This window comes from Staurois parvus, unplaced genomic scaffold (genome assembly GCF_062004578.1).
Source record: "Staurois parvus isolate SC_StPar_1 unplaced genomic scaffold, SC_StPar_1.0 ptg000938l, whole genome shotgun sequence".
NCBI lineage: Eukaryota > Metazoa > Chordata > Amphibia > Anura > Ranidae > Staurois > Staurois parvus.
This window is the reverse complement of record NW_028318734.1, coordinates 253,197-273,788: the sequence shown is the minus strand read 5'-3', so window position 1 is coordinate 273,788 and position 20,592 is coordinate 253,197. Positions and strand designations below refer to the sequence as shown.

The 20,592-nt window shown below is 38.4% G+C and overlaps 1 protein-coding gene across 1 annotated transcript in view; it reads right to left on the bottom strand.

Annotated features, from left to right (window-relative positions):
* LOC149441887 (ribosomal protein S6 kinase 2 beta-like) overlaps positions 1 to 16,523 on the bottom strand; it is a 75,374-nt gene extending 58,851 nt beyond the window's left edge. Inside the window, exons 1-4 of the mRNA XM_089656790.1 lie at positions 16,361 to 16,523; positions 12,841 to 13,043; positions 11,730 to 12,242; positions 2,575 to 2,743 (exon numbers count right to left, since the gene is read on the bottom strand). Coding sequence (XP_089512916.1) covers positions 2,575 to 2,743; positions 11,730 to 12,242; positions 12,841 to 13,043; positions 16,361 to 16,523 — 1,048 coding nt within the window. The remainder of the gene's footprint in view (positions 1 to 2,574; positions 2,744 to 11,729; positions 12,243 to 12,840; positions 13,044 to 16,360) is intronic.
* Between the last annotated feature and the right edge of the window lie 4,069 nt (positions 16,524 to 20,592).

The window sequence follows — 20,592 nt, the reverse complement described above, 5'->3', positions numbered from 1 at the left end:
GTTCATAAACGGACACCTTAATTGGTGATAACGCCACTCGTCTAACCTAGTGAAAATATTTCCCTTTTCCTTTTCCAACTCTTTAAAGGTCTTCAATTTCCCTTCCCCCATTATAACTCTAAGTTGGATATCTTCCTTTATAAACCATCTACCTGTTATCTCTTCTCTACCTGGGGGAAAAAATTCTGTATTTCTTAGTGGCATTAATAGAGAGTTAAATTCCCATTTCATATATTTGTGTATTTTATCCCATTCCCTTAACACGTTTACAGTGTACAAACTTAAATCCTCCTTCAATCCTCTATATTGTGCCGGTAACCATATAATTCTATTCAAATTAGTTCCACTAAGTGTATTTTCAATTTTTACCCAACTTTTCCCCTCTAAATTGAACGTCCAGTCAAAAATTCTCCCTAATATTACTGCTTTGTAATATCTCTTAATATCTGGAACTCCCAGACCGCCCTTCCCTTTATCTCTACTTAATATTTCATGGGACACCCTCGGTTTTTTATTGCTCCAGATATATCTTGTTATCATTCTTTTTATTACTTTAAAAAAAGCTTCCGGGAGTTTAATTGGGATCATTTGAAATCTATATAAAATTTTCGGTACGATTATCATTTTTACCAGGTTTATACGTCCTAACCATGATGGAAATCCTCTTTCTAAAGTTTTTAATTCCCCCTTCACTTCATTTAATAATGAAATATAGTTTAGTTTGTACAAGTTCTTATACGCCGCACTAAGCCTTACTCCCAAATATTTTATATCTCTTTCTTTCCAAATGAAGGGAAATTCTTTTTGTATTTTCTCTTTTTCGCTTTTTGGGATATTTATATTTAAGATCTCAGTTTTTGTTGGGTTGATTTTTTATTTTGATAGTTCCCCATATTCCTTCAGCAATTTCATTAAGTTTGGTAGTGTTATCCTGGGATTCCCCACATAAAACAGCAGATCATCTGCAAAGGCCGCCACTTTATGCTCTACGTCTCCTATCTGAATTCCCTTTATATCTCCATTCTTCCTTATTGTTGACAGAAGAGGCTCTAGTGACATAATATATAATAAGGGAGACAGAGGGCAACCCTGCCTTGTTCCATTTGACATCCCGATGGGCTCTGTTTTTTCCCCATTTACTATTACCACTGCGGAGGGCTTACTGTACAGCTTTCCAATCCATTCCCTCATTCTAACTCCAATTCCCAGGGCTTCTAAGGTATCCATCATGAAGCCCCAGTCTACTCTATCAAAGGCCTTTTCAGCGTCAATTGAAAGAACCACCGCCGGTATCTCCCCTTTTCTACTTTTCTGTATCAGCATCAGGGATCTCAACCCATTGTCCCTGCCCTCCCTTCCTGGGACAAAGCCCACCTGATCTCCATGTATCCATTCAGGCATAAGCTCTTTCAACCTATTCGCCAAGACCTTTGCATATAGCTTAGTGTCTGAATTCAACAATGAAATTGGCCTGTAACTTGAACACTGCGAGGCATCTTTCCCTTCCTTATGTAACAGTACCATGTGAGCCTGTATAGATTCTCCCCTCATATCCATCTCTCCTCCCAGGGCATTCATATATTTTTCCAATTTGGGAATCAATATTTCACTACATTTTTTATAGTACCCTGCTGTGTAGCCATCCGGTCCTGGGCTTTTCCCCGTCTCCATACTTTTTACTGCTACTTTTATCTCTTCTTGTGTGATTCCTGCTTCAAGGGAGTTTAGTTGATCTTCTTTTAGTTTTGGTAGTCCCGCATTTTTTAAATATATCTTCCTTTTTTCCCTATTTACCTTTTCCATATTATTTGCTGCATCGTATGGGTTGATGTTATACAACTTCCTGTAATAATCCACAAACACCTTTGCGATCTCCTTATTTCAGTGGACCAATTCTCCCTTGGGGCTTTTTATTTTATCTATATAATTCCTATTTTTTTTTTCCTTAAGGCTCTCATTAGATATTTTCCTGGCCTATCTCCCCATTTATAATTCTCACTTAGCACTTTGTTATAAACTCTCCTTCTCTCCTCTTCCATCAGAGTCTCTAACTCCTCTTTCTTTTTTATTATCTTCTGCTTAATTTCTTTTGCCATACTATTTTTGTGTATCTGTTCCAGGTCAGATATATCTTTTAAGAGCCCAATAATTTTTTCTCACCTTTCTCTTTTCTTTCTTGCCCCAATAGCAATCAGGATTCCTCTTATATATGCCTTATGAGACTCCGGCACTGTTGCCCTGGACACATCCTCTGTCTCATTCTCTCTAAAGAATCTCTCAATTTCTTTCCCAATCTTCTGTGCAATATCCTTATCCATGAGAAGTGCTTCATTCAGCCTCCATCCTACCCCATCTGTTTTCCTCCTTCCCCATCCCATCCTCAATACAACAGGGGCATGGTCTGAAACCTGTTATTATTCATTAATAGTGTTGCTTGGGGATTCTACTTTGCTGCTCTTTTTATTTTAAAGCAAGTCTACAATTAGTGACCTCTATATCTTACAGATCAATTTTCCATGCATACATAAATGTTTGTAGAAGATATTGAAATGGTGGTTAGATTAATTCACTGACCTGTTTGCCTGTCATTTGCCAAAAATACTTTTCCAAATCCACCTTCTCCAAGTTCCTTCACAATGAGGATGTGCTCCTGTAGGTCTACCTTCTGTAGTCCTTGCGTGTAGAAGGAGACCATTCTATCCAGAAGACATTCCATATCATGAGCAATGGAGGCCATAGCATCCTGGAGAGCAAAAATAGAAAAATTGTTACATTATTAGGCAGAAAACAAATCTTTAAAAAGAAACTATAGAAATGTATCAAATATGAATAGTGTTACCTTAAGTTATATACCTATAAATATGAAATTCTCAGTAGAGCTCCTCATCTAAAGGTATGTGACTCAGAAATAATATTTGGACACTAAAGTGAGAGCTCAAACACACCAGAAACTTACGGAGTACATTGAAAGGACCTAAATATGGAAAGCCAGCAATCTATTTATAAAACAGGAGAATTATCAAGCAAGGGTATAACTTGATCAACTACAAAAACAAATGGAAAAGTCAAGAAATATAGTAATCTATGAATATATCCAATAGTTACCAGTTCAGTTGTGTGTGGTTGCCGCTCATCAACTGGGTGGGATCAAACAACTCATCTTTTGCTTGAGTGTCTGGAAGGGAATGTAGTCAACTTTGGCCAGCATTGATGGAAAAGAGTATCTGTTACCAGAAACAACTTGGTGGCCCCAATATTTCTGGCAGACACTGCCATGAAAAGACTTTTTATAAAAAGGCGCTCAGCCCACTAAAAATAAATGCATTCCCAATCCATCACAGTGCTAATATTGTTAAATAATAATCAACACATGATCTAAATAATGTCCAATAAATACATCAAAGTGCTAACATGATTTAATTAATTTCAAACATGATTTATAAATTAACAAGTGTCCACAAATAAAAGTCCATCAACTTATTTTTTCATCCTCTTATGTGCCCAACACCTGTGTAAATTCCACTTGCTGCTGATTCACCACCACGTGCATTAAAATGAAATGCTTACAAGATCCATAATAATTCATGCATATCCCAAAATCAAGGAGGAAGCAGATGCCACCAGGATCTTCTTCTCGAATAAACCGGTATGACAATACACACACTCAAGAAACAGAGATGCTTCCCATAGTGTAGTAAATTTTATTAAATCCAAAAAGGTTAAAGAATAGAAATACTCTCACATTTAAAAGTGCCGCTCCCGGCAGTTTCAAAGTGCGTATTTGTGGCTAAATCTCCAAGCATTGCAGCTCCAGGTGACGTAATAAGGGACTGGATATGACAACAGCCAGGCCTCAATGTATTTTGTAGAATCTTGTCATCAGGAAGGACCATTTTAGAATATTCTTATATACCCACAGACCGGAGGATAGTGCTAAACAATTAACCCTTCACTCTAATTCACCCCTTCTTACAATGGTCACCATAATCACCCCATCAAGGTGCCTTGGATTGCATGAAAATCACTTACATTAAACCTCCATAATACATTTATAACTTACATTAAAAAAAAAAAACAAATACACTTGTCTGAAACCACAGGTCCTCAAGTGGTGGAAAATAGGATATCACCCAAGAAAAAACAATATTTTGAATGTCCCCATATACTCAATACTTCCCCAAAACACTTTTTAAAATCTAAATGAAGAATATATATTAAAAAATATTATAAATAATTAAGAAATGTGTGCCCAGGGGATATAGTTACTCCATGAACCATCTTGTGGTCAGAAAAGAGTACTACATCTATCTAAAAAAACCTAATTATTAATAAAAATTAAAATGACTAAAAATTGTTTAAAAAGCTATTTAAATCAATATCAGTGTTCAGACCACATGGAACCAAAGTATCAAGTTCATGAATCCATTTTGTTTCATTATGGGATACCCTAAAATGATTGATGCCTAAACTCTTTCTTGATATTATTAATGTGTTCGTTGATTCTTTTATATAAGCATCTATTGGTTCTCCCTACATACTTCAATCAACAAGGACGGGAAATAAGATAACTTACAAACTTCACATTACATGTAATGAATTTGTCAATCTTATAAATCCTTCCAGCAGAGAACTGAAATTTCTCCACTTTTCTATTTTTATTCATATTTTTGATGACCCTACAAGACAAACATTTGCCACACCTAGATATAGTCATAGAAATCTACCCTTTCCAAGAACGTAACCTCTCTTAGAGGAAACTAACACATTTTTTGCAATTAGCTTTATTGTAAATAAACGTGGGCTTCATAGGGAGAATATTTCTTAAAGTATGGTCTTTCAACAAAATGGGCCAAAATTTCTTAACAATTTCTCAACCTGTCTATATTGTAAATTGAAGCCTGTAATGAAGGTTAGCTCATTCCTTTCATTATTAATCTATTTCTTCTAGAGGAGTTCTTCTCTCTTCATTTAATTTATCTCATTATAGACCTTTTCTAAATCCTTCTTCTTATAGAGTTCCTGCAAGAATCTTTGCATATCCGTCAGTTTCATAAAGTCTACCTATCACAATTTCTTCTAAATCATACAAACTGCCCCTTTGGGATGGCCCTAATCCATCCTGGGTGGTGACAGCTCCGTGTGGAAATGTACCCATTTCTATCCACTTCCTTGAAATGTATCCCAGTGGACAATTTATTACCCATCTTAAAAATTTCTAGGTCCAAAAATTCCACCCTCTCTCTGTTCCATGTTCCAACTTAATATCATAGGCATTCTCATTCAATTGGGTGAAGAGCTGAAACTTCTCCATTGTTCCCTCCCAAATGATGATGATATCAATAGATCTATAATACAGTTTTAATGGCGGCCATGGAACAGAGAACACTTCTTACTCCTCCAATTTATTGAGAAATATTTTGGCTACATTTGGAGCATATCTTGCCCTCATAGCCACACCCTTAATTTAGTTTTAAAATTCTCCCTGGTGCCAAAAGTAATTGTTTCCCATGGCCATATTTAGGTGTCCTTTTATCAAGCAGTAGTAAATGACCGCTGCTCTGTTCTCCGGCATTCTCAGAGAACACAGTTCTCCTGTGAATGCCTTTTATGAAACAGTGTAGATCACTTCTCTGAATGAAGGGAAAATGATCTGCAAACGCTGGAATGGCTGCTTTTACTATAATCTCGTGAGATTACAGTAAGAGATCAGTCAAACACCATTTACTAAGCAGAGGTAAATTATCGCTGCTTAGTTTATGGTTCCTCCAATTCTCCAGCTTGGGCTGGAGAATCTGGAGGGAGAACACAGATCGCCAGTGAAGGGCTGACATCGCTCCTTCATATACTGTCCATCTGTGTGCTGAGATGATCAGCGGAGAACATGTGCTCCACTGATCATCTCTTTTTCCTAAACCACTAATGATCGGAGATCAGCAACGATCCTCAGGATCACCTCTGATCTCTGTTTCATAAAAGGATACCTTAATCCTTCCAAAATAAATTTAATCTGAGATTGTTTGATATCTGTATATTTTTAAAAGGCCCCATACCATCATCCTGATCACCGTCATACCCCATACCATCATCCTGATCACCACCATACCCCATACCATCATCCTGATCACTGTCATACCTCATACCATCATCCTGATCACTGTCATACCTCATACCATCATCCTGATCACTGTCATACCCCATACCTTCATCCTGATCATCACCATACCCCATACCAGCATCCTGATCACCATCATACCCCATACCAGCATCCTGATCACTGTCATACCTCATACCATCATCCTGATCACTGTCATACCCCATACCATCATCCTGATCACTGTCATACCCCATACCATCATCCTGATCACTGTCATACCCCATACCAGCATCCTGATCACTGTCATACCCCATACCAGCATCCTGATCACCACCATACCCCATACCAGCATCCTGATCACTGTCATACCCCATACCATCATCCTGATCACTGTCATGCCTCATACCATCCTCCTGATCACCACCATACCCCATACCATCATCCTGATCACTGTCATACCCCATACCAGCATCCTGATCACTGTCATACCCCATACCAGCATCCTGATCTCCATCATATCGCCTACCAGCATCCTGATCATCACCATACCCTGGGGGATATGATCACCATGTATAATACATAAGGGGGGGATATGATCTCCATGTATAATACATAAGGGGGGATATGATCTCCATGTATAATACATAAGGGGGGGATATGATCTCCATGTATAATACATAAGGGGGGATATGATCTCCATGTATAATACATAAGGGGGGATATGATCTCCATGTATAATACATAAGGGGGGATATGATATCCATGTATAATACATAAGGGGGGGATATGATCACCATGTATAATACATAAGGGGGGAAATGATCTCCATGTATAATACATAAGGGGGATATGATCTCCATGTATAATACATAAGGGGGATATGATCTCCATGTATAATACATAAGGGGGGATATGATCTCCATGTATAATACATAAGGGGGGATATGATCTCCATGTATAAAACATAAGGGGGATATGATCACTGTGTATAATACATAAGGGGGGGATATGATCTCCGTGTATAATACATAAGGGGGGATATGATCTCCATGTATAATACATAAGGGGGGGATATGATCACCATGTATAATACATAAGGGGGATATGATCTCCGTGTATAAAACATAAGGGGGATATGATCTCCATGTATAATACATAAGGGGGGATATGATCTCCATGTATAATACATAAGGGGGGATATGATCTCCATGTATAATACATAAGGGGGGGATATGATCTCCATGTATAATACATAAGGGGGGATATGATCACCATGTATAATACATAAGGGGGGGATATGATCTCCATGTATAATACATAAGGGGGGATATGATCTCCATGTATAATACATAAGGGGGGGATATGATCTCCATGTATAATACATAAGGGGGGATATGATCTCCATGTATAATACATAAGGGGGGATATGATCTCCATGTATAATACATAAGGGGGGATATGATCTCCATGTATAATACATAAGGGGGGATATGATCACCATGTATAATACATAAGGGGGGATATGATCTCCATGTATAATACATAAGGGGGGATATGATCACCATGTATAAAACATAAGGGGGATATGAACTCCATGTATAATACATAAGGGGGGATATGATCTCCATGTATAATACATAAGGGGGGGATATGATCTCCATGTATAATACATAAGGGGGGATATGATCTCCATGTATAATACATAAGGGGGGGGATATGATCTCCATGTATAATACATAAGGGGGGGGATATGATCTCCATGTATAATACATAAGGGGGGGGATATGATCTCCATGTATAATACATAAGGGGGGATATGATCTCCATGTATAATACATAAGGGGGGATACGATCTCCATGTATAATACATAAGGGGGGATATGATCTCCATGTATAATACATAAGGGGGGATATGATCTCCATGTATAATACATAAGGTGGGATATGATCTCCATGTGTAATACATAAGGGGGATACGATCTCCTTGTATAAAACTTAAGGGGGATATGATCACCATGTATAATAAATAAGGGGGAATACGATCTCCGTGTATAATACATAAGGGGGGATACAATCTCAGTGTATAATACATAAGGGGGGGATACGATCACCGTGTATAATACATAAGGGGGGGATACGATCTCCATGTATAATACATAAGGGGGGATACGATCACCGTGTATAATATATAAGGGGGGGATACGATCACCGTGTATAATACATCAGTGGTTCATATAGTCAATTCTGTGTAGTTATTCACCCTGAGGTCATCACAGAGGACAAGGGGGCGCTCTTTATGTCTGGAGGAAAAGAAATGTAATCTCCAAACATGGAAAGGTTTCTTCACAGTGAGAGCTGTGAGAATGTAGAATAGACTCCCTCAAGAGTTGTTTGTGGCCAGCTCAGTGGATTGCTGTAGGAAAGTCCTGGATTCTTTCTTGGATACACAGAATATAACTGGATATAACATTTATAGGGAAAGTTGATCCAGGGAATATCTGATTGCCTTTCGGGGGATCAGGAAGGAATTTTTTCCCTGCAGGAGCAAATTGCATCGTGCTTTGCTGGTTTTTTGCCTTCCCCTGGATCAACTGTGGGTGTAGGATTATAACTTTTTTTTTCTATGGTTGAACTAGATGGACTTTTGTCTTTTTTCAGCCACACTAACTGTAATATGTAATTATGTAACTTTACACTTTGATTTGGATTTTATTGTCATTCAATATTATTTCCTGACAATTTCTATACTAGATCGGTCCACTTTAATTTATATACATTTGTTATGCTTGCTATGTATCCCCTTTTAGGTAATTGGGTTCTTTATATTGATGGTATTACTATTGTCAGCACTACTTCACCCTATTTTTTTCAGCCAAATGATGGCTACAACACAGTGTTCCAGTTATAGGAGGGCATCATATGACATCCTCCAGAATACACCCCCCCCCTTCCCCACGTGCACCCCCAGCGGTGCTGTCCATGATCTCTGTGTCCTACGGAAACAGCTGATCACATGGTGAGGTAAAAGGCCAATCACGGCGGCCTTTTACCACCTGATCATATAACAATAATGGGGCCCCAATTCATCCATCCTATGTGAATGAGTGTAGTGTACACAGTAACCATACTCGTGTAAAAGACAAACCTCAATAAAAACAAAGAAAAATAAAACAAACCAGTGTTTGACAAGTCCTTTATTAACTGCTACCCACCCGACAACTGCACATAAATGGCCGGGTGGGAGCTTTCCTGTTCTGAGAGAACGGTGCGCTCCTGTGATGGCGGTGTCTGTCAGACACAGCACATCACAGACCGGGATATGGGTGCTGTGATTGGCCCTCCTCAGCACATGTTGGCTTTGTCCAATCACAGTCATCATTCAAGACATGTGTCTCTGTGTTGGCTTTACCCACTGTGCTAAGTGAGAGCTCAGTGCGGGGGGAGGGGGATGCTGCGGACCTGTGACAGCTCAATACAGAGAACGCAAAGATTGCTGCCATCCCCACACAGTACATGAAGCACCATCTGTCCCTGTCCAAGTGTCACATCAACATCTGTACCAGTGCAACATAAACATCTATCCCAGTATACCAATGTCACATCAATATCTGTCACAGTGTACCAGTGTACAAAACATCTGCAATTGGGTTCCAACCGCAACATCCACATCTGTCGGTGTCCACTGGTGGGTGATCAACATCTGTCACAATGTACAAATGTACATAAACATCTGACAATGTACTAGTGTCCCACCAATAAATAAAAAATATTAAAGTGCCCCCGTCCCCCTGTGCAAAGGCAAACGCACTCATTGGGGTCCTGTACACATATGTAAATGGTGATCGCACCACACATGTGAGGTATTGTCATGAATGTCAGAGCGAGAGCGATAATTCTAGTACCAGACCTCCTCTGTAACTCTAATCTGGTAATATGCAAAGGCTTGCAAAATGTTGTCTATGGAGATTTTTAATTACTAAAGTTTGGCGCCATTTCACAAGCGTGTGCAATTTTAAATTGCAGCATGTTTGGTATCTCTTTACTCAACACAGCACCATAGTTAAATTTTAATTTAGATTTTACAAAAAAAATTGCTTTTATATTGTGTTTGTGTGCAATAAAATATAATAAAGTGTATTTTTACTTTAGTGTGTAAAATTGCGTTTGAAAAAACGCTGCACAAATATCATGTGACATAGAAATTTGCAAAACCCATTATTGTATTCTCTATGGCCTCTACTAACAAAAGATATCATGTTTGGGGGATCGAAGTTCTAGCAAAAATACTGATTTTTACTTGTAAACAAAAAAGTGTCAGAAGACAGCCTGGTCTTAAAGTGGATAACGCCTGAAGGTTCTTCTTAGATGTTGGGCCTCTCTATGTGGCCTCTATGTGGCTAAGGCTGTGAAAAAGTCTTACACATGGGGTATCGCCATACTCAGGAAAATCAGCAGAATGTGTTTTAGGGTGTAATTGGAAGCATGCCTATGCCGTGTGAGAGAAATAACTTATTATGAATTTTTTGTAGAAAAAAAAACATTTAATTTCCTCTTTTTACAAAAAAGTGTGAAAAAAATAACTTCAAAAAACTTGCCATGCCTCTTACTAAATACCTTGGACTATCTACATTCCAAAAAGAGGTCATTTGGGAGTTATTTGTACTGTCCTGGCATGTTAGGGCCTCAAGAAATGAGATAGGCCATCAGTACATCAGGTGTGATCAATTTTCAATGATTGGTACCATAGCTTGTAGACTATAACATTCTCACAGACCAAATAATACGCACTGATTTGGGTTAATTTTACCAAAGAAATGTAGCAGTATACATTTTTATTAAAATTTATTCAGAAAAATATACATATTTGCAAAATCGTATAATAAGAACTTAGAAAAACAATTTTTCAAATTTGTGATTTTTTCATTTATAGAGCAAAAAAGTAAAACACCCAGTTGGCATTAAATACACCAAAAATTTTACCAATTTCATATGGGTACAGTGCTGCATGACTGAGTAATTATCATTCAAAGTGCGACAGTCCTGAAAGCTGAAAATTGGCCTGGGCAGGAAGGGGGTGAATGTGCCCAGTATTGAGGTGATTCAAAATGAAAATCCTTAAAACGTTCCTCTTAAATATATTGTCAATCGCGATGTCCACCACTATCCTGAGCTGTCCTCAACTACATAAAAAGAAGTTGGGATAGAGGTGACATCATTGTCCAAACTTGCCCATGGCCATGTAGCTAGAAGTTACGGGCCATGTAAGTGAATAAGCCTTGTGATCTCAGTGGTTGGTAAGGATGAAGCTGGATCTACTCGCTACTTTTTAGCAACCATTGCCAGACAGAAGCAGTCACATTAGTCCACTCAAAATGCCCTAAACCTTCAGACAAATGTCTGAAAAGCCACTTTTTAGTCTGAACTTTGGACTGAACACTGAGCTCATCCCTTTTCAGAAAATAAGACGTAAGACATGGAGCTGAGAGTAGACTTTATGGAAGCACTACTCTGTGGGGTGTTTTGGAGAGAAGCTTTACACAAGGGTTCTTTGGGTTGTACAGAAGATATGCTTTCTTTAGGATTTTCATCTTCTTTCCTTGTAGCTGAATGTGGATTTTCTTCTTTTCCAGCTTACATCGATATATTTTATGACTTCTGTAGTGTGACATCTTTCTGTGTGGTCAATGGCCAGAAGATCACCAAACATCCTTCTTAGCTTAATGGGAATTCTTCTCCATGAATCAGGAGGCTTTTCCATCTGGAAATTGTTCTGCCAGTTTACAAAACTTTTATACTCTGCATCATCAAGGATGGCCTCCTGCCATGGCATCTCTCCTGTAAGTAGGGAGAAGATGACGACACCAAACGCCCATACGTCAAGGCTACTGTCCACAGCTAACCCATCTGACATGGCTGCTTTACACATCTCTGGAGCCATGAAAGAGGTGGTGCCACACCTTCTAGTTACAGTCCCTTTGACTTTAGTAAGGCCAAAGTCCGTCAGTTTGATACAATGGCACTCCCAGTCAAAAACTAAAATATTTTCTGGCTTGATGTCCAAATGTACCAGTCCTCTCTCTGATATGAATTCAAGGGCATCAGACATTTGCACAGCACACCGCTTTACTGCATCTTGTTCAATTCCCACCTAAAATAAAAAAAAAAATAAAATTGTGAGGTCACCCAAAAAATTCAAAAATCCATACTAGACCCATAATCGTAGCATGCAGCCTGGCTAGCCAGAAAAGGGGGGATATGGCACCTTTTATAAATGTTCGGGTGACTACTGTGATTAGGAATAAGTAATAGGAGAGAGTAGATTCAGATACAGATAGACAATTATGAGAGAAGATATAGATTAGTAAAGAGGATGTGGATGGGGTTATTGGGTTGGAGGGAGGGTGGGTGGGTGGGATTAACGTTGGGGTAAAATGGAAGTATGTATATGTGAAATATTTTTGTAATTAAATTGTTCTTTTTGTATTGGAAAAACAAATAAAAGATATAATAAAAAAGGAATAAGTGATGGGACATTCAACATATTGGAGTTTTAAGAAAAAGAGGAAAATGTAAAATTTCCAATGGAGAAGTTCAATGTCAACTTAGAGAGTTTCCTCTCAGTTTCTGTTGCATCTCTGGGACAGGAAGTGAAGGGAAATCTCCCCCCTAAAGGAAACAGTCAGCATAAAATAAACTGAAAGACATTTGAACTCTCCTCTACATAAAACTAAGAAACATGTACTTACATGTGGTATGATCAGGGAGAAGAGATCACCAGCCGGGGCCAGTTCTTGGGTAAAGGCGTAGTAGTCGTCGGTGGTGAAGGCGGTCCCATAACATCCGATGATGTTGGCATGAGATGATAGCAAGAATGAGATACTAAACTCCCGAAGGAAGGAATGCTGACTGGTTCTTTTTTTGTCCAGGAGCTTCATTGCCATTGCTTGATCTGTGAAAATAAAAAGAAGCTAACTTAGATGAAGAACTGGAAATTTGTAGCTAGTATTTATTTATCTTCACTTGAGATTCTCAAACATGTTAATAAGATCTGCTGATCCCAGGCTGAGAGTATATTATGCTTCATTTAAAGCTAAACCTCAGCCTTACCAGCAGACAGTTGTACAGGACCCTCTCCTGGACTGAAATGGCTTACTCTGATTCCACTGCACACTGTGAGATTCTCACAATGTGCATTAGAAGCTGCAGCAAGTCAGATAGAGCTCAGCCTCATATCCTGGCTGGAGTACATCCAGAACCATTACCATAGATTCCTCCACAGACTGACTGTTCCTGACCCACATTTATCATCCATTGGATTTCTGTATTTTCCATCTTGGAGGCTCCGCATCTCATGGGATCATTATCTAGAGAGGTTTGGAGGCAAATACAGCTTGCTAGGAACGTCACTCCTCCAGACAGATGTGCACATATCAAAATACTTTGAGGGGTGTAAAGCTCCTCCCAAGAGCCAGCCCACTGACTGCTTACTGTCCAAAATAAAAACCTTCCAACATGTATTAAAGTGGATCTACGCTGTATCTGAGCACCGCAATCCAAAAGGACTAATGCATTCATTTTTAATATTCAAAGCAAACTCCCCCATCCATCCATGTCTCCATGTTTTATTTTGCTGAGGAATCACCATTTAAAAACTCCCCCTAGAATTTCAGTCTGTGGTCACCTTGAGTAAGGGGCAGATGATTCATGTAGCAACTACTTCCCGGAATCCATCTGCCTTTAGTTCAGACATACAAGCAGGTGGGTGTGCTTAGCTGAGAAAACCCCTCCTGAAGACTCCAGGTATGTATGACATCATTTGCCTAGGCATAGAAACTAGGAAATGACTAAATACATGTAACAAATAGTTTAAAACCAGTAAATAGAATACACTTTCCTATCTATTTTCTAATGCTAGCAGCATAAGGATAGGAAATAGTCAGTGTTGTTCAGAGAGTGAAGTTCCTCTTTCATGTTTTAAACTTTTTTTATTTATAGAGATGTAATAAATTCTGGCATTGGGTCATATTTGCTCACTCCATATACTGTATCTGCTATTCTTCATTAATAGTGTTCCTCAGGGATTCTACTTTATTTATAAGATTGTATTGATTTTCACGCAAAGAAAAATAAATAAATAAATCAATAAAAAATGTGTGACATGAAAACATTAATATGGGTTATACAATTAGTTACAGCATAACAGTTCTCAGCTTTTACAGCCAAGATCGATAAATCTCATAAAAAAAAATATTCATCAAAACCTTTGGTATAAAGACTAAAACAATCCCGGCTACGGCCACTTGGCTAACCAAGCAGCTTGCCATACCCCTTAGATCCATCACCATCAAATGTAAGTCAACTTGCCCAGCGACACGGCCATAGGCCATTACAGGTAACAATAACTACACGGAAAACCTGTTAATAGCCAAATGGCTCCTTTTATTGCAGAGTAAGTCTACAATTAGTGACTTCTTGGAAAAAAGTCTAAATCTTCCAGATCACATTTACAAGCATAGGCATAAATATTTGTAGAGGATATTGAAATGGTGGATACTGGGGAAGAGCTCAGTGTTCGGTCCCAATGTAAGTTTGGACCAAGCATTGGCTTTTCAGAAGAAAGCTGAACATTGAGAGCTTTTAGTATGGACGAATGTGACGGCTTCCAGCTGTCAATGGTTGCTAAGGAATGAAGCGGGATACACGATTGTCCGAGTATGACAATTGCCCCTGTCAGTGGTTGGTAAAACTAAAAAACTGCAACTGAAAGCATCCGATGAATCCTTAACAACCATGAACATCACCTAAGACATCCACTTACATGGTCGGGAATCCCCTGGTGGGGGGAAGGGGCTTGGAAAGGAGCCTTACATCATTGCCTAAATACAGTCACAGAGTCATATTTGGGCAATGCCGTTACCATTATCCCTGCCCCTTACTTTGTATAGCTGATGGCAGCCTGGGGGGCACGTATTTGGCTAGGGTTACCCACCGGGGATCGGTTGAGTGCATCAGGTCATCAGGGTTTTTCTTTTGGCAAACCATTGAGCGGTGGGCACAGTATTTGACACTTTTTGGGGGATTTTTAATTTTTTTTACTAAGGGACTTGTCAAACATTTGGGTGTCTTGATTTCTCAGCTAAAACTCTTTTTTGTGAATGAGTAAGGGTACTATGTATTCCATACTTACTCACACGGGGGGGCTTCCAGACTCCAATAAGCCCCCACAACCACTGCCAAGAGTTGTAGGGATGAGGCCCTTGTCTCCATCAACATGGGGCTTTGTCAGGGAAATCCCCTATGGCAAGGCAATCCCCATGTTGATGACATGTGGCCAGGAAGGCTGCATACTGACATTAGGGTTTGGTATGGATTTTTAGAGAAGACCTCACACAGTTTTTTTGTGTACAGTCTCTTTTAAAATCCATATCAGTACTAGTATTTATCTACTGGGGACTTCATGTGGTGTTTACATTTTTTGTGAGGTACCGCCTTAAAATTCATAGCAGACTCCAAAGTTCTGATATGCATTTTGGGGGAACTACATTGACCTCTTTTTTATACTTGCTGTAGGATGTACTCCAGATAAAATGATATTTACAAGACCAAATGTGTAGCAAAATGGGATATTTTTGCATTGGTACATGCTCCCCAGGGCAATGCCCACCCCCGTGCTCCACAGGGCAATGCCCACCCCCGTGCTCCACAGGGCAATGCCTATCCCAATGCTATTTTTTGACAACCCCTTGCATATTAGCCCACAAGATGGACATTTTTACTTTGGCAGATCCAGCTCCTATTGATTCCAATGGTGTTTAGATTCTGCGTCCAAATTTCCTTGGATGAGAACAAAGGATGTCCGATCGGCTGCACTCCAAACAATCCACTTTATTGAACCAAAATAAAACCAATACAGACAGTGGAAATACAGCCTGGGACTGGCAGGTAAATGTGTTTCATGATAAATACAGCGCTTATCCAATGAAACACATTTACCTGCCAGTCCCCGCTGTATTTCTACTGTCTGTATTGGTTTTATCTTGGTTCAATAAAGTGGATTGTTTGGAGTGCAGCCGATCGGACATCCTTTGTTCTCATCTATGCAGCACACGAGCTGGGCTAGCACCTACAGAGGGATTTTTGTTTGGAGATTAGGAGTCTCTCTACCTTGAACAGCAGTAAACACAAATTTCCTTGGAGTCTGCAGAAACTCCTGCCAAACCAAACCCCATGCAGTCCAGCTCCTCGCTAGTTGGCTCATTCACTCACCCATTTTCTTGTCCTTGGCCAATAATACTTTGCCATATCCGCCTCCTCCAATCTCTTTCACAATGAGATAGTACTCATGTACATCTATCTGATGTATTCCTTGTGATGAGAAGGCGATAAGTCCATCTAGGAGACGTTCTACGTCATGGACAGCGGATGCCATAGTGTCTTGGAGAGCAAAAAGAGAAAAATGTGTTACGTTACTAAGCAGAAAACAAATCTTTAAAGAAAAACTGAAGACATTTGTCCAATATGAATACTGTTATCGGTAGTTTCTGTATATATCCATAAATATGAAATACTCAGTAGCCCTCCACATCATTATATATATGACTCGGTGGGTAGCTATCATTAGCCTAATCTAATTAGACTAGTGGACACTTTCATGTATTCTATGTACCATACCCTCACCCCTTCTGTAATCAGATAATTAACATTTTGCATGAAAAGAGTTTGGGATGGAAAATTTTAAATATTTAGGTGTTACAGAGCTTCTCCAGGTCAACGTACCCATGTGGAAGAAAATATATATTCAATATATATTTTAAAATATTCTTTCCAAATATATTGCCATATATTTGAAATACTACAATTCAATATATATATATATATATATATGTGTGTGTGTGTGTGTGTGTATATATATATATATATATATATATATATATATATATATATATATATATATATATATATGTGTGTGTGTATATATATATATATATATATATATATATATACACATATTTACAGAAATATATTTTGAAATATATTGAATATGGCCAAAATTGTAGTATTTCAAATATATGGCAATATATTTGGGAAGAATATTTTTCAAATATGTTTCAAATATATTTTTCTTCCATGTGGGTACGCACAATAAAAGGCAGCCACCCCTATTGGTTATGTAACAATGGACCGCACTGAAGCTGCTATCTGGAGACAAAGGATGGCTCACCCCTATTATTTATATAAACAAATCATGGACCTGGCTGTAGGCATCCTCCCAGCTATTATTTAGCATATTATCTGGATCTAGTTGAACACCCCATGACCTTTATTTCACATACAGTTCATTATATTCCCACATCCCAGAAGCAGATAACTAACCAGACAGATAGGTTGGAGTTAATAAATGTGAGATCTGTCTAAAATATATACAAGATTATTTACATCTGCCAAAGGGGGTTTGAAATATAATGTACTGTATATCATTACCAATACTAAGTACGCTTAATAAAAGTTTAAAGTCTAAAAACGTTTTCCTTTCATTTGGAATATGTACACACATATAAGTAATAATCATCACCTTTTGTACCGATCAGTGAAATAATGTCTTCCATCTGGACAGACTTGTGTGGTAGACATAACATTGAAGCAGAATAGCTAGAGCTCTACAAGTTCCTGACCCTCCTATACATTCTGAGATAATTCCTACATATTGTTCTATGGCTTCCAGCTGTATTTATAGTACATCTTCCTTAGACAATCCATGCATAGAATGGACACTTTGGGGACTATGAACATAATCCACTGGATTCAAGCCTGACCAAGGGCAGTAGAGGCAGCTAAGCCCTGTAAGAGGGAATGGTGATGAGCTGGCTCAGTAGATATTCCCTATATAAGAACACAAGGTTCATTAGGGTCTTCCAACAGTTCTTGTACAGTAGAATTATTTAATATCACCATGTTGTCTGGGCACAATGCACAGCTTTTTAATGAATGGAGGGACTTGTATCTTAACAAAATGAAAACATTCATTTTACTCCATTGGGTGGGCCATACAGCAAAGCACTGACTGAATCAGTAGGTCTGTCAAAAATAACCAAAATGTATTTTCCATCCAATACAGTAATAAAATAAATAATAGACATAGTTCAGCATTGATGGGAAGGTGTATCTGCTGCCAGGAACACCTCAGTGACCCTAAAATTCCTGGAAGAAACTACAACGTAAAGACTAAACATACCAGAATGCCTAGTTTCCAGTTTCATTGCACAAAATCAGGAGGATGTATACAGAGCTCAGCCAATTAAGAAGTGTAATTTTAATCAGAAAATAGTTTTCTCCTTTTGTACCCAGTACAAGACAGCAGAGGCCATGCTAACAGATAACAGAAGATATGAGTGAACCTGCCCTAAAAATTCCCTAAAACATTCCCACCAAAACTGTGAAGTCCCAGAATGACCCTCAATAACCATGAGTGATGTCAGAACATCCAAACACTCAATAGTCACATCCCTTCTCAGGAACCTTACAAACATTTTCAAGGCATTTTCCTTCTCAATGATTTAGGTTTTTATATATTTAATATACACCTCATAAATCTCTGCAGGATTATTATCAGAATGTTCATTAAATAATAAAGATCCATTGATTGGTTAGATGAAAGTGACCTTACCTCAATGTGGTGGAAGATAAAGTTGAGATGATGATGGATTAGGTTTCCTGAATATTCGGTTCCTTTGCTGATCAAAATGGGACAATGTCACCAAATCTGCAGCTGTGTTGTAGTAGATGAGTAGATGGGACAGGGTCTCTGTAAGTAGAGTTACTGATCAGGGGAGGGAGAGGCCCGCTTTATACAAGGGAGATGGGCGGGGAAGGCAGAGATTGGAGGATTTCCATCAGCTGACTTCCAATGGAAATGTTGTGTAAATGACTCCAGATTGTTATTCCCAATTTGCATATAAACAGGTATTCTAGGGAATAGGTGATAGGATAAAACAAGATGAAACCCAAATAATTTACAGAGGTGTAAAATAAAAATGTTCACCATTTGAAGTGTACAATGGCAAATTATTTTTGTTTTATAAGATTTAATTTTTTACCTGATTGATTGTAGACTGAACATCTAATACAAGAGAGAGTACTAAACAAATCATTTATTGAGAAAAAAATCTCCTTGTACATCAGCAGTAGGTTCTTGCTGTTCTTTTATACCATTATGTCTTATTTCCAGTAACATTGTACACCAATGGATTTGGTTTAAAAAGCATTTTTTGAAAATAAAAATAATAAATGAGCAGAAAAATGTAATTGGCATAAAATAGTTTGCAGAACCTGTCAGGATAGAAATATTGGAGCTGCTATGTCTGGATTTATTTCTAGATATTCATCTCCAAACATCCCGATTATTTCTTCACTACTTGGTGGGTCATTGAGCTAGAACAAGCCATGTGTATATCAAGTCATGGAAAATTTCATACTGATGATGTTCTGGGTGAATGTGTACAAGAAGGTGGTCATATTTGCTCATTACATGTGAAGAATCTGGTTCCATCTTATGGATTTTTATTTACTTCCCTTCATCTCAATGTAGATCTACAATTCTGAACTGACTCTATAAAAGTAACACACTTGCCTGTTACCTTCCCTATATGTTACTTATTGTTCATCAGGGACACCTACTGCATGGAGAAACACCTGAAAATCTGAAATGTAGTAAAAATTCAAACTACAACAGCTTAAAAATGATGGTAATTGTAGGACACCTGAGATTGTGTTATTCACTAAAATATATACTTTGGTTTCACTTTAAACCTGAACAATGACTGCAGAATTGAGAACTTTTACCTCCAGGACAGAACTGGTCATCTCAATGGTGATGGGCTTCTGAATTGATATGTTAAAGAGGAGGTAGAACACCTGGCTGAGGTGTAACTGCCAATACTGTTTCCATCACAATGGCCATGTTTATAGAAGTTGACCTCCATTGTTGGGACTAGGGGTGTCCAACTTTGGCCCTCAATGAATGCTAAATGTGCATGATTCACTCAGTATAAGAAGGAACATAAATACAACACATACAATGATTAAAAAAAAAAAATGTGGAAGCCGCAGTCTGCAGTCAGTCATAGACTGTAGTCTAGGAGATCCTCCATGTTGGAGGCAATAAATAAATTATGGTCAGTATGTCTGGAGGAAGCCTGCGTGTCCCGGCTCCAATTCCAGCAAACTAAACAAAAGTGGTAACCACTCCAATTTATAATTAGCTTTTTAAAGAAAGGTGCACATGGAAGGGCTTTGCAAACAACAAACATCATTTCCCAGAGCAGAACTTACCAGCCAGCTAAACAAAAAACTGTCTAACAATTTACATTAAAAAGATGCAAGTTGAACTACATTTTCAAATATGTTGAAACCAAATGTTCTCCCACCAGGAATACACACTCACCATACTGAATTGACTACTTTTGGGTTTGGCAAGATGTGTTTGGTCCAGCGATTCCCAA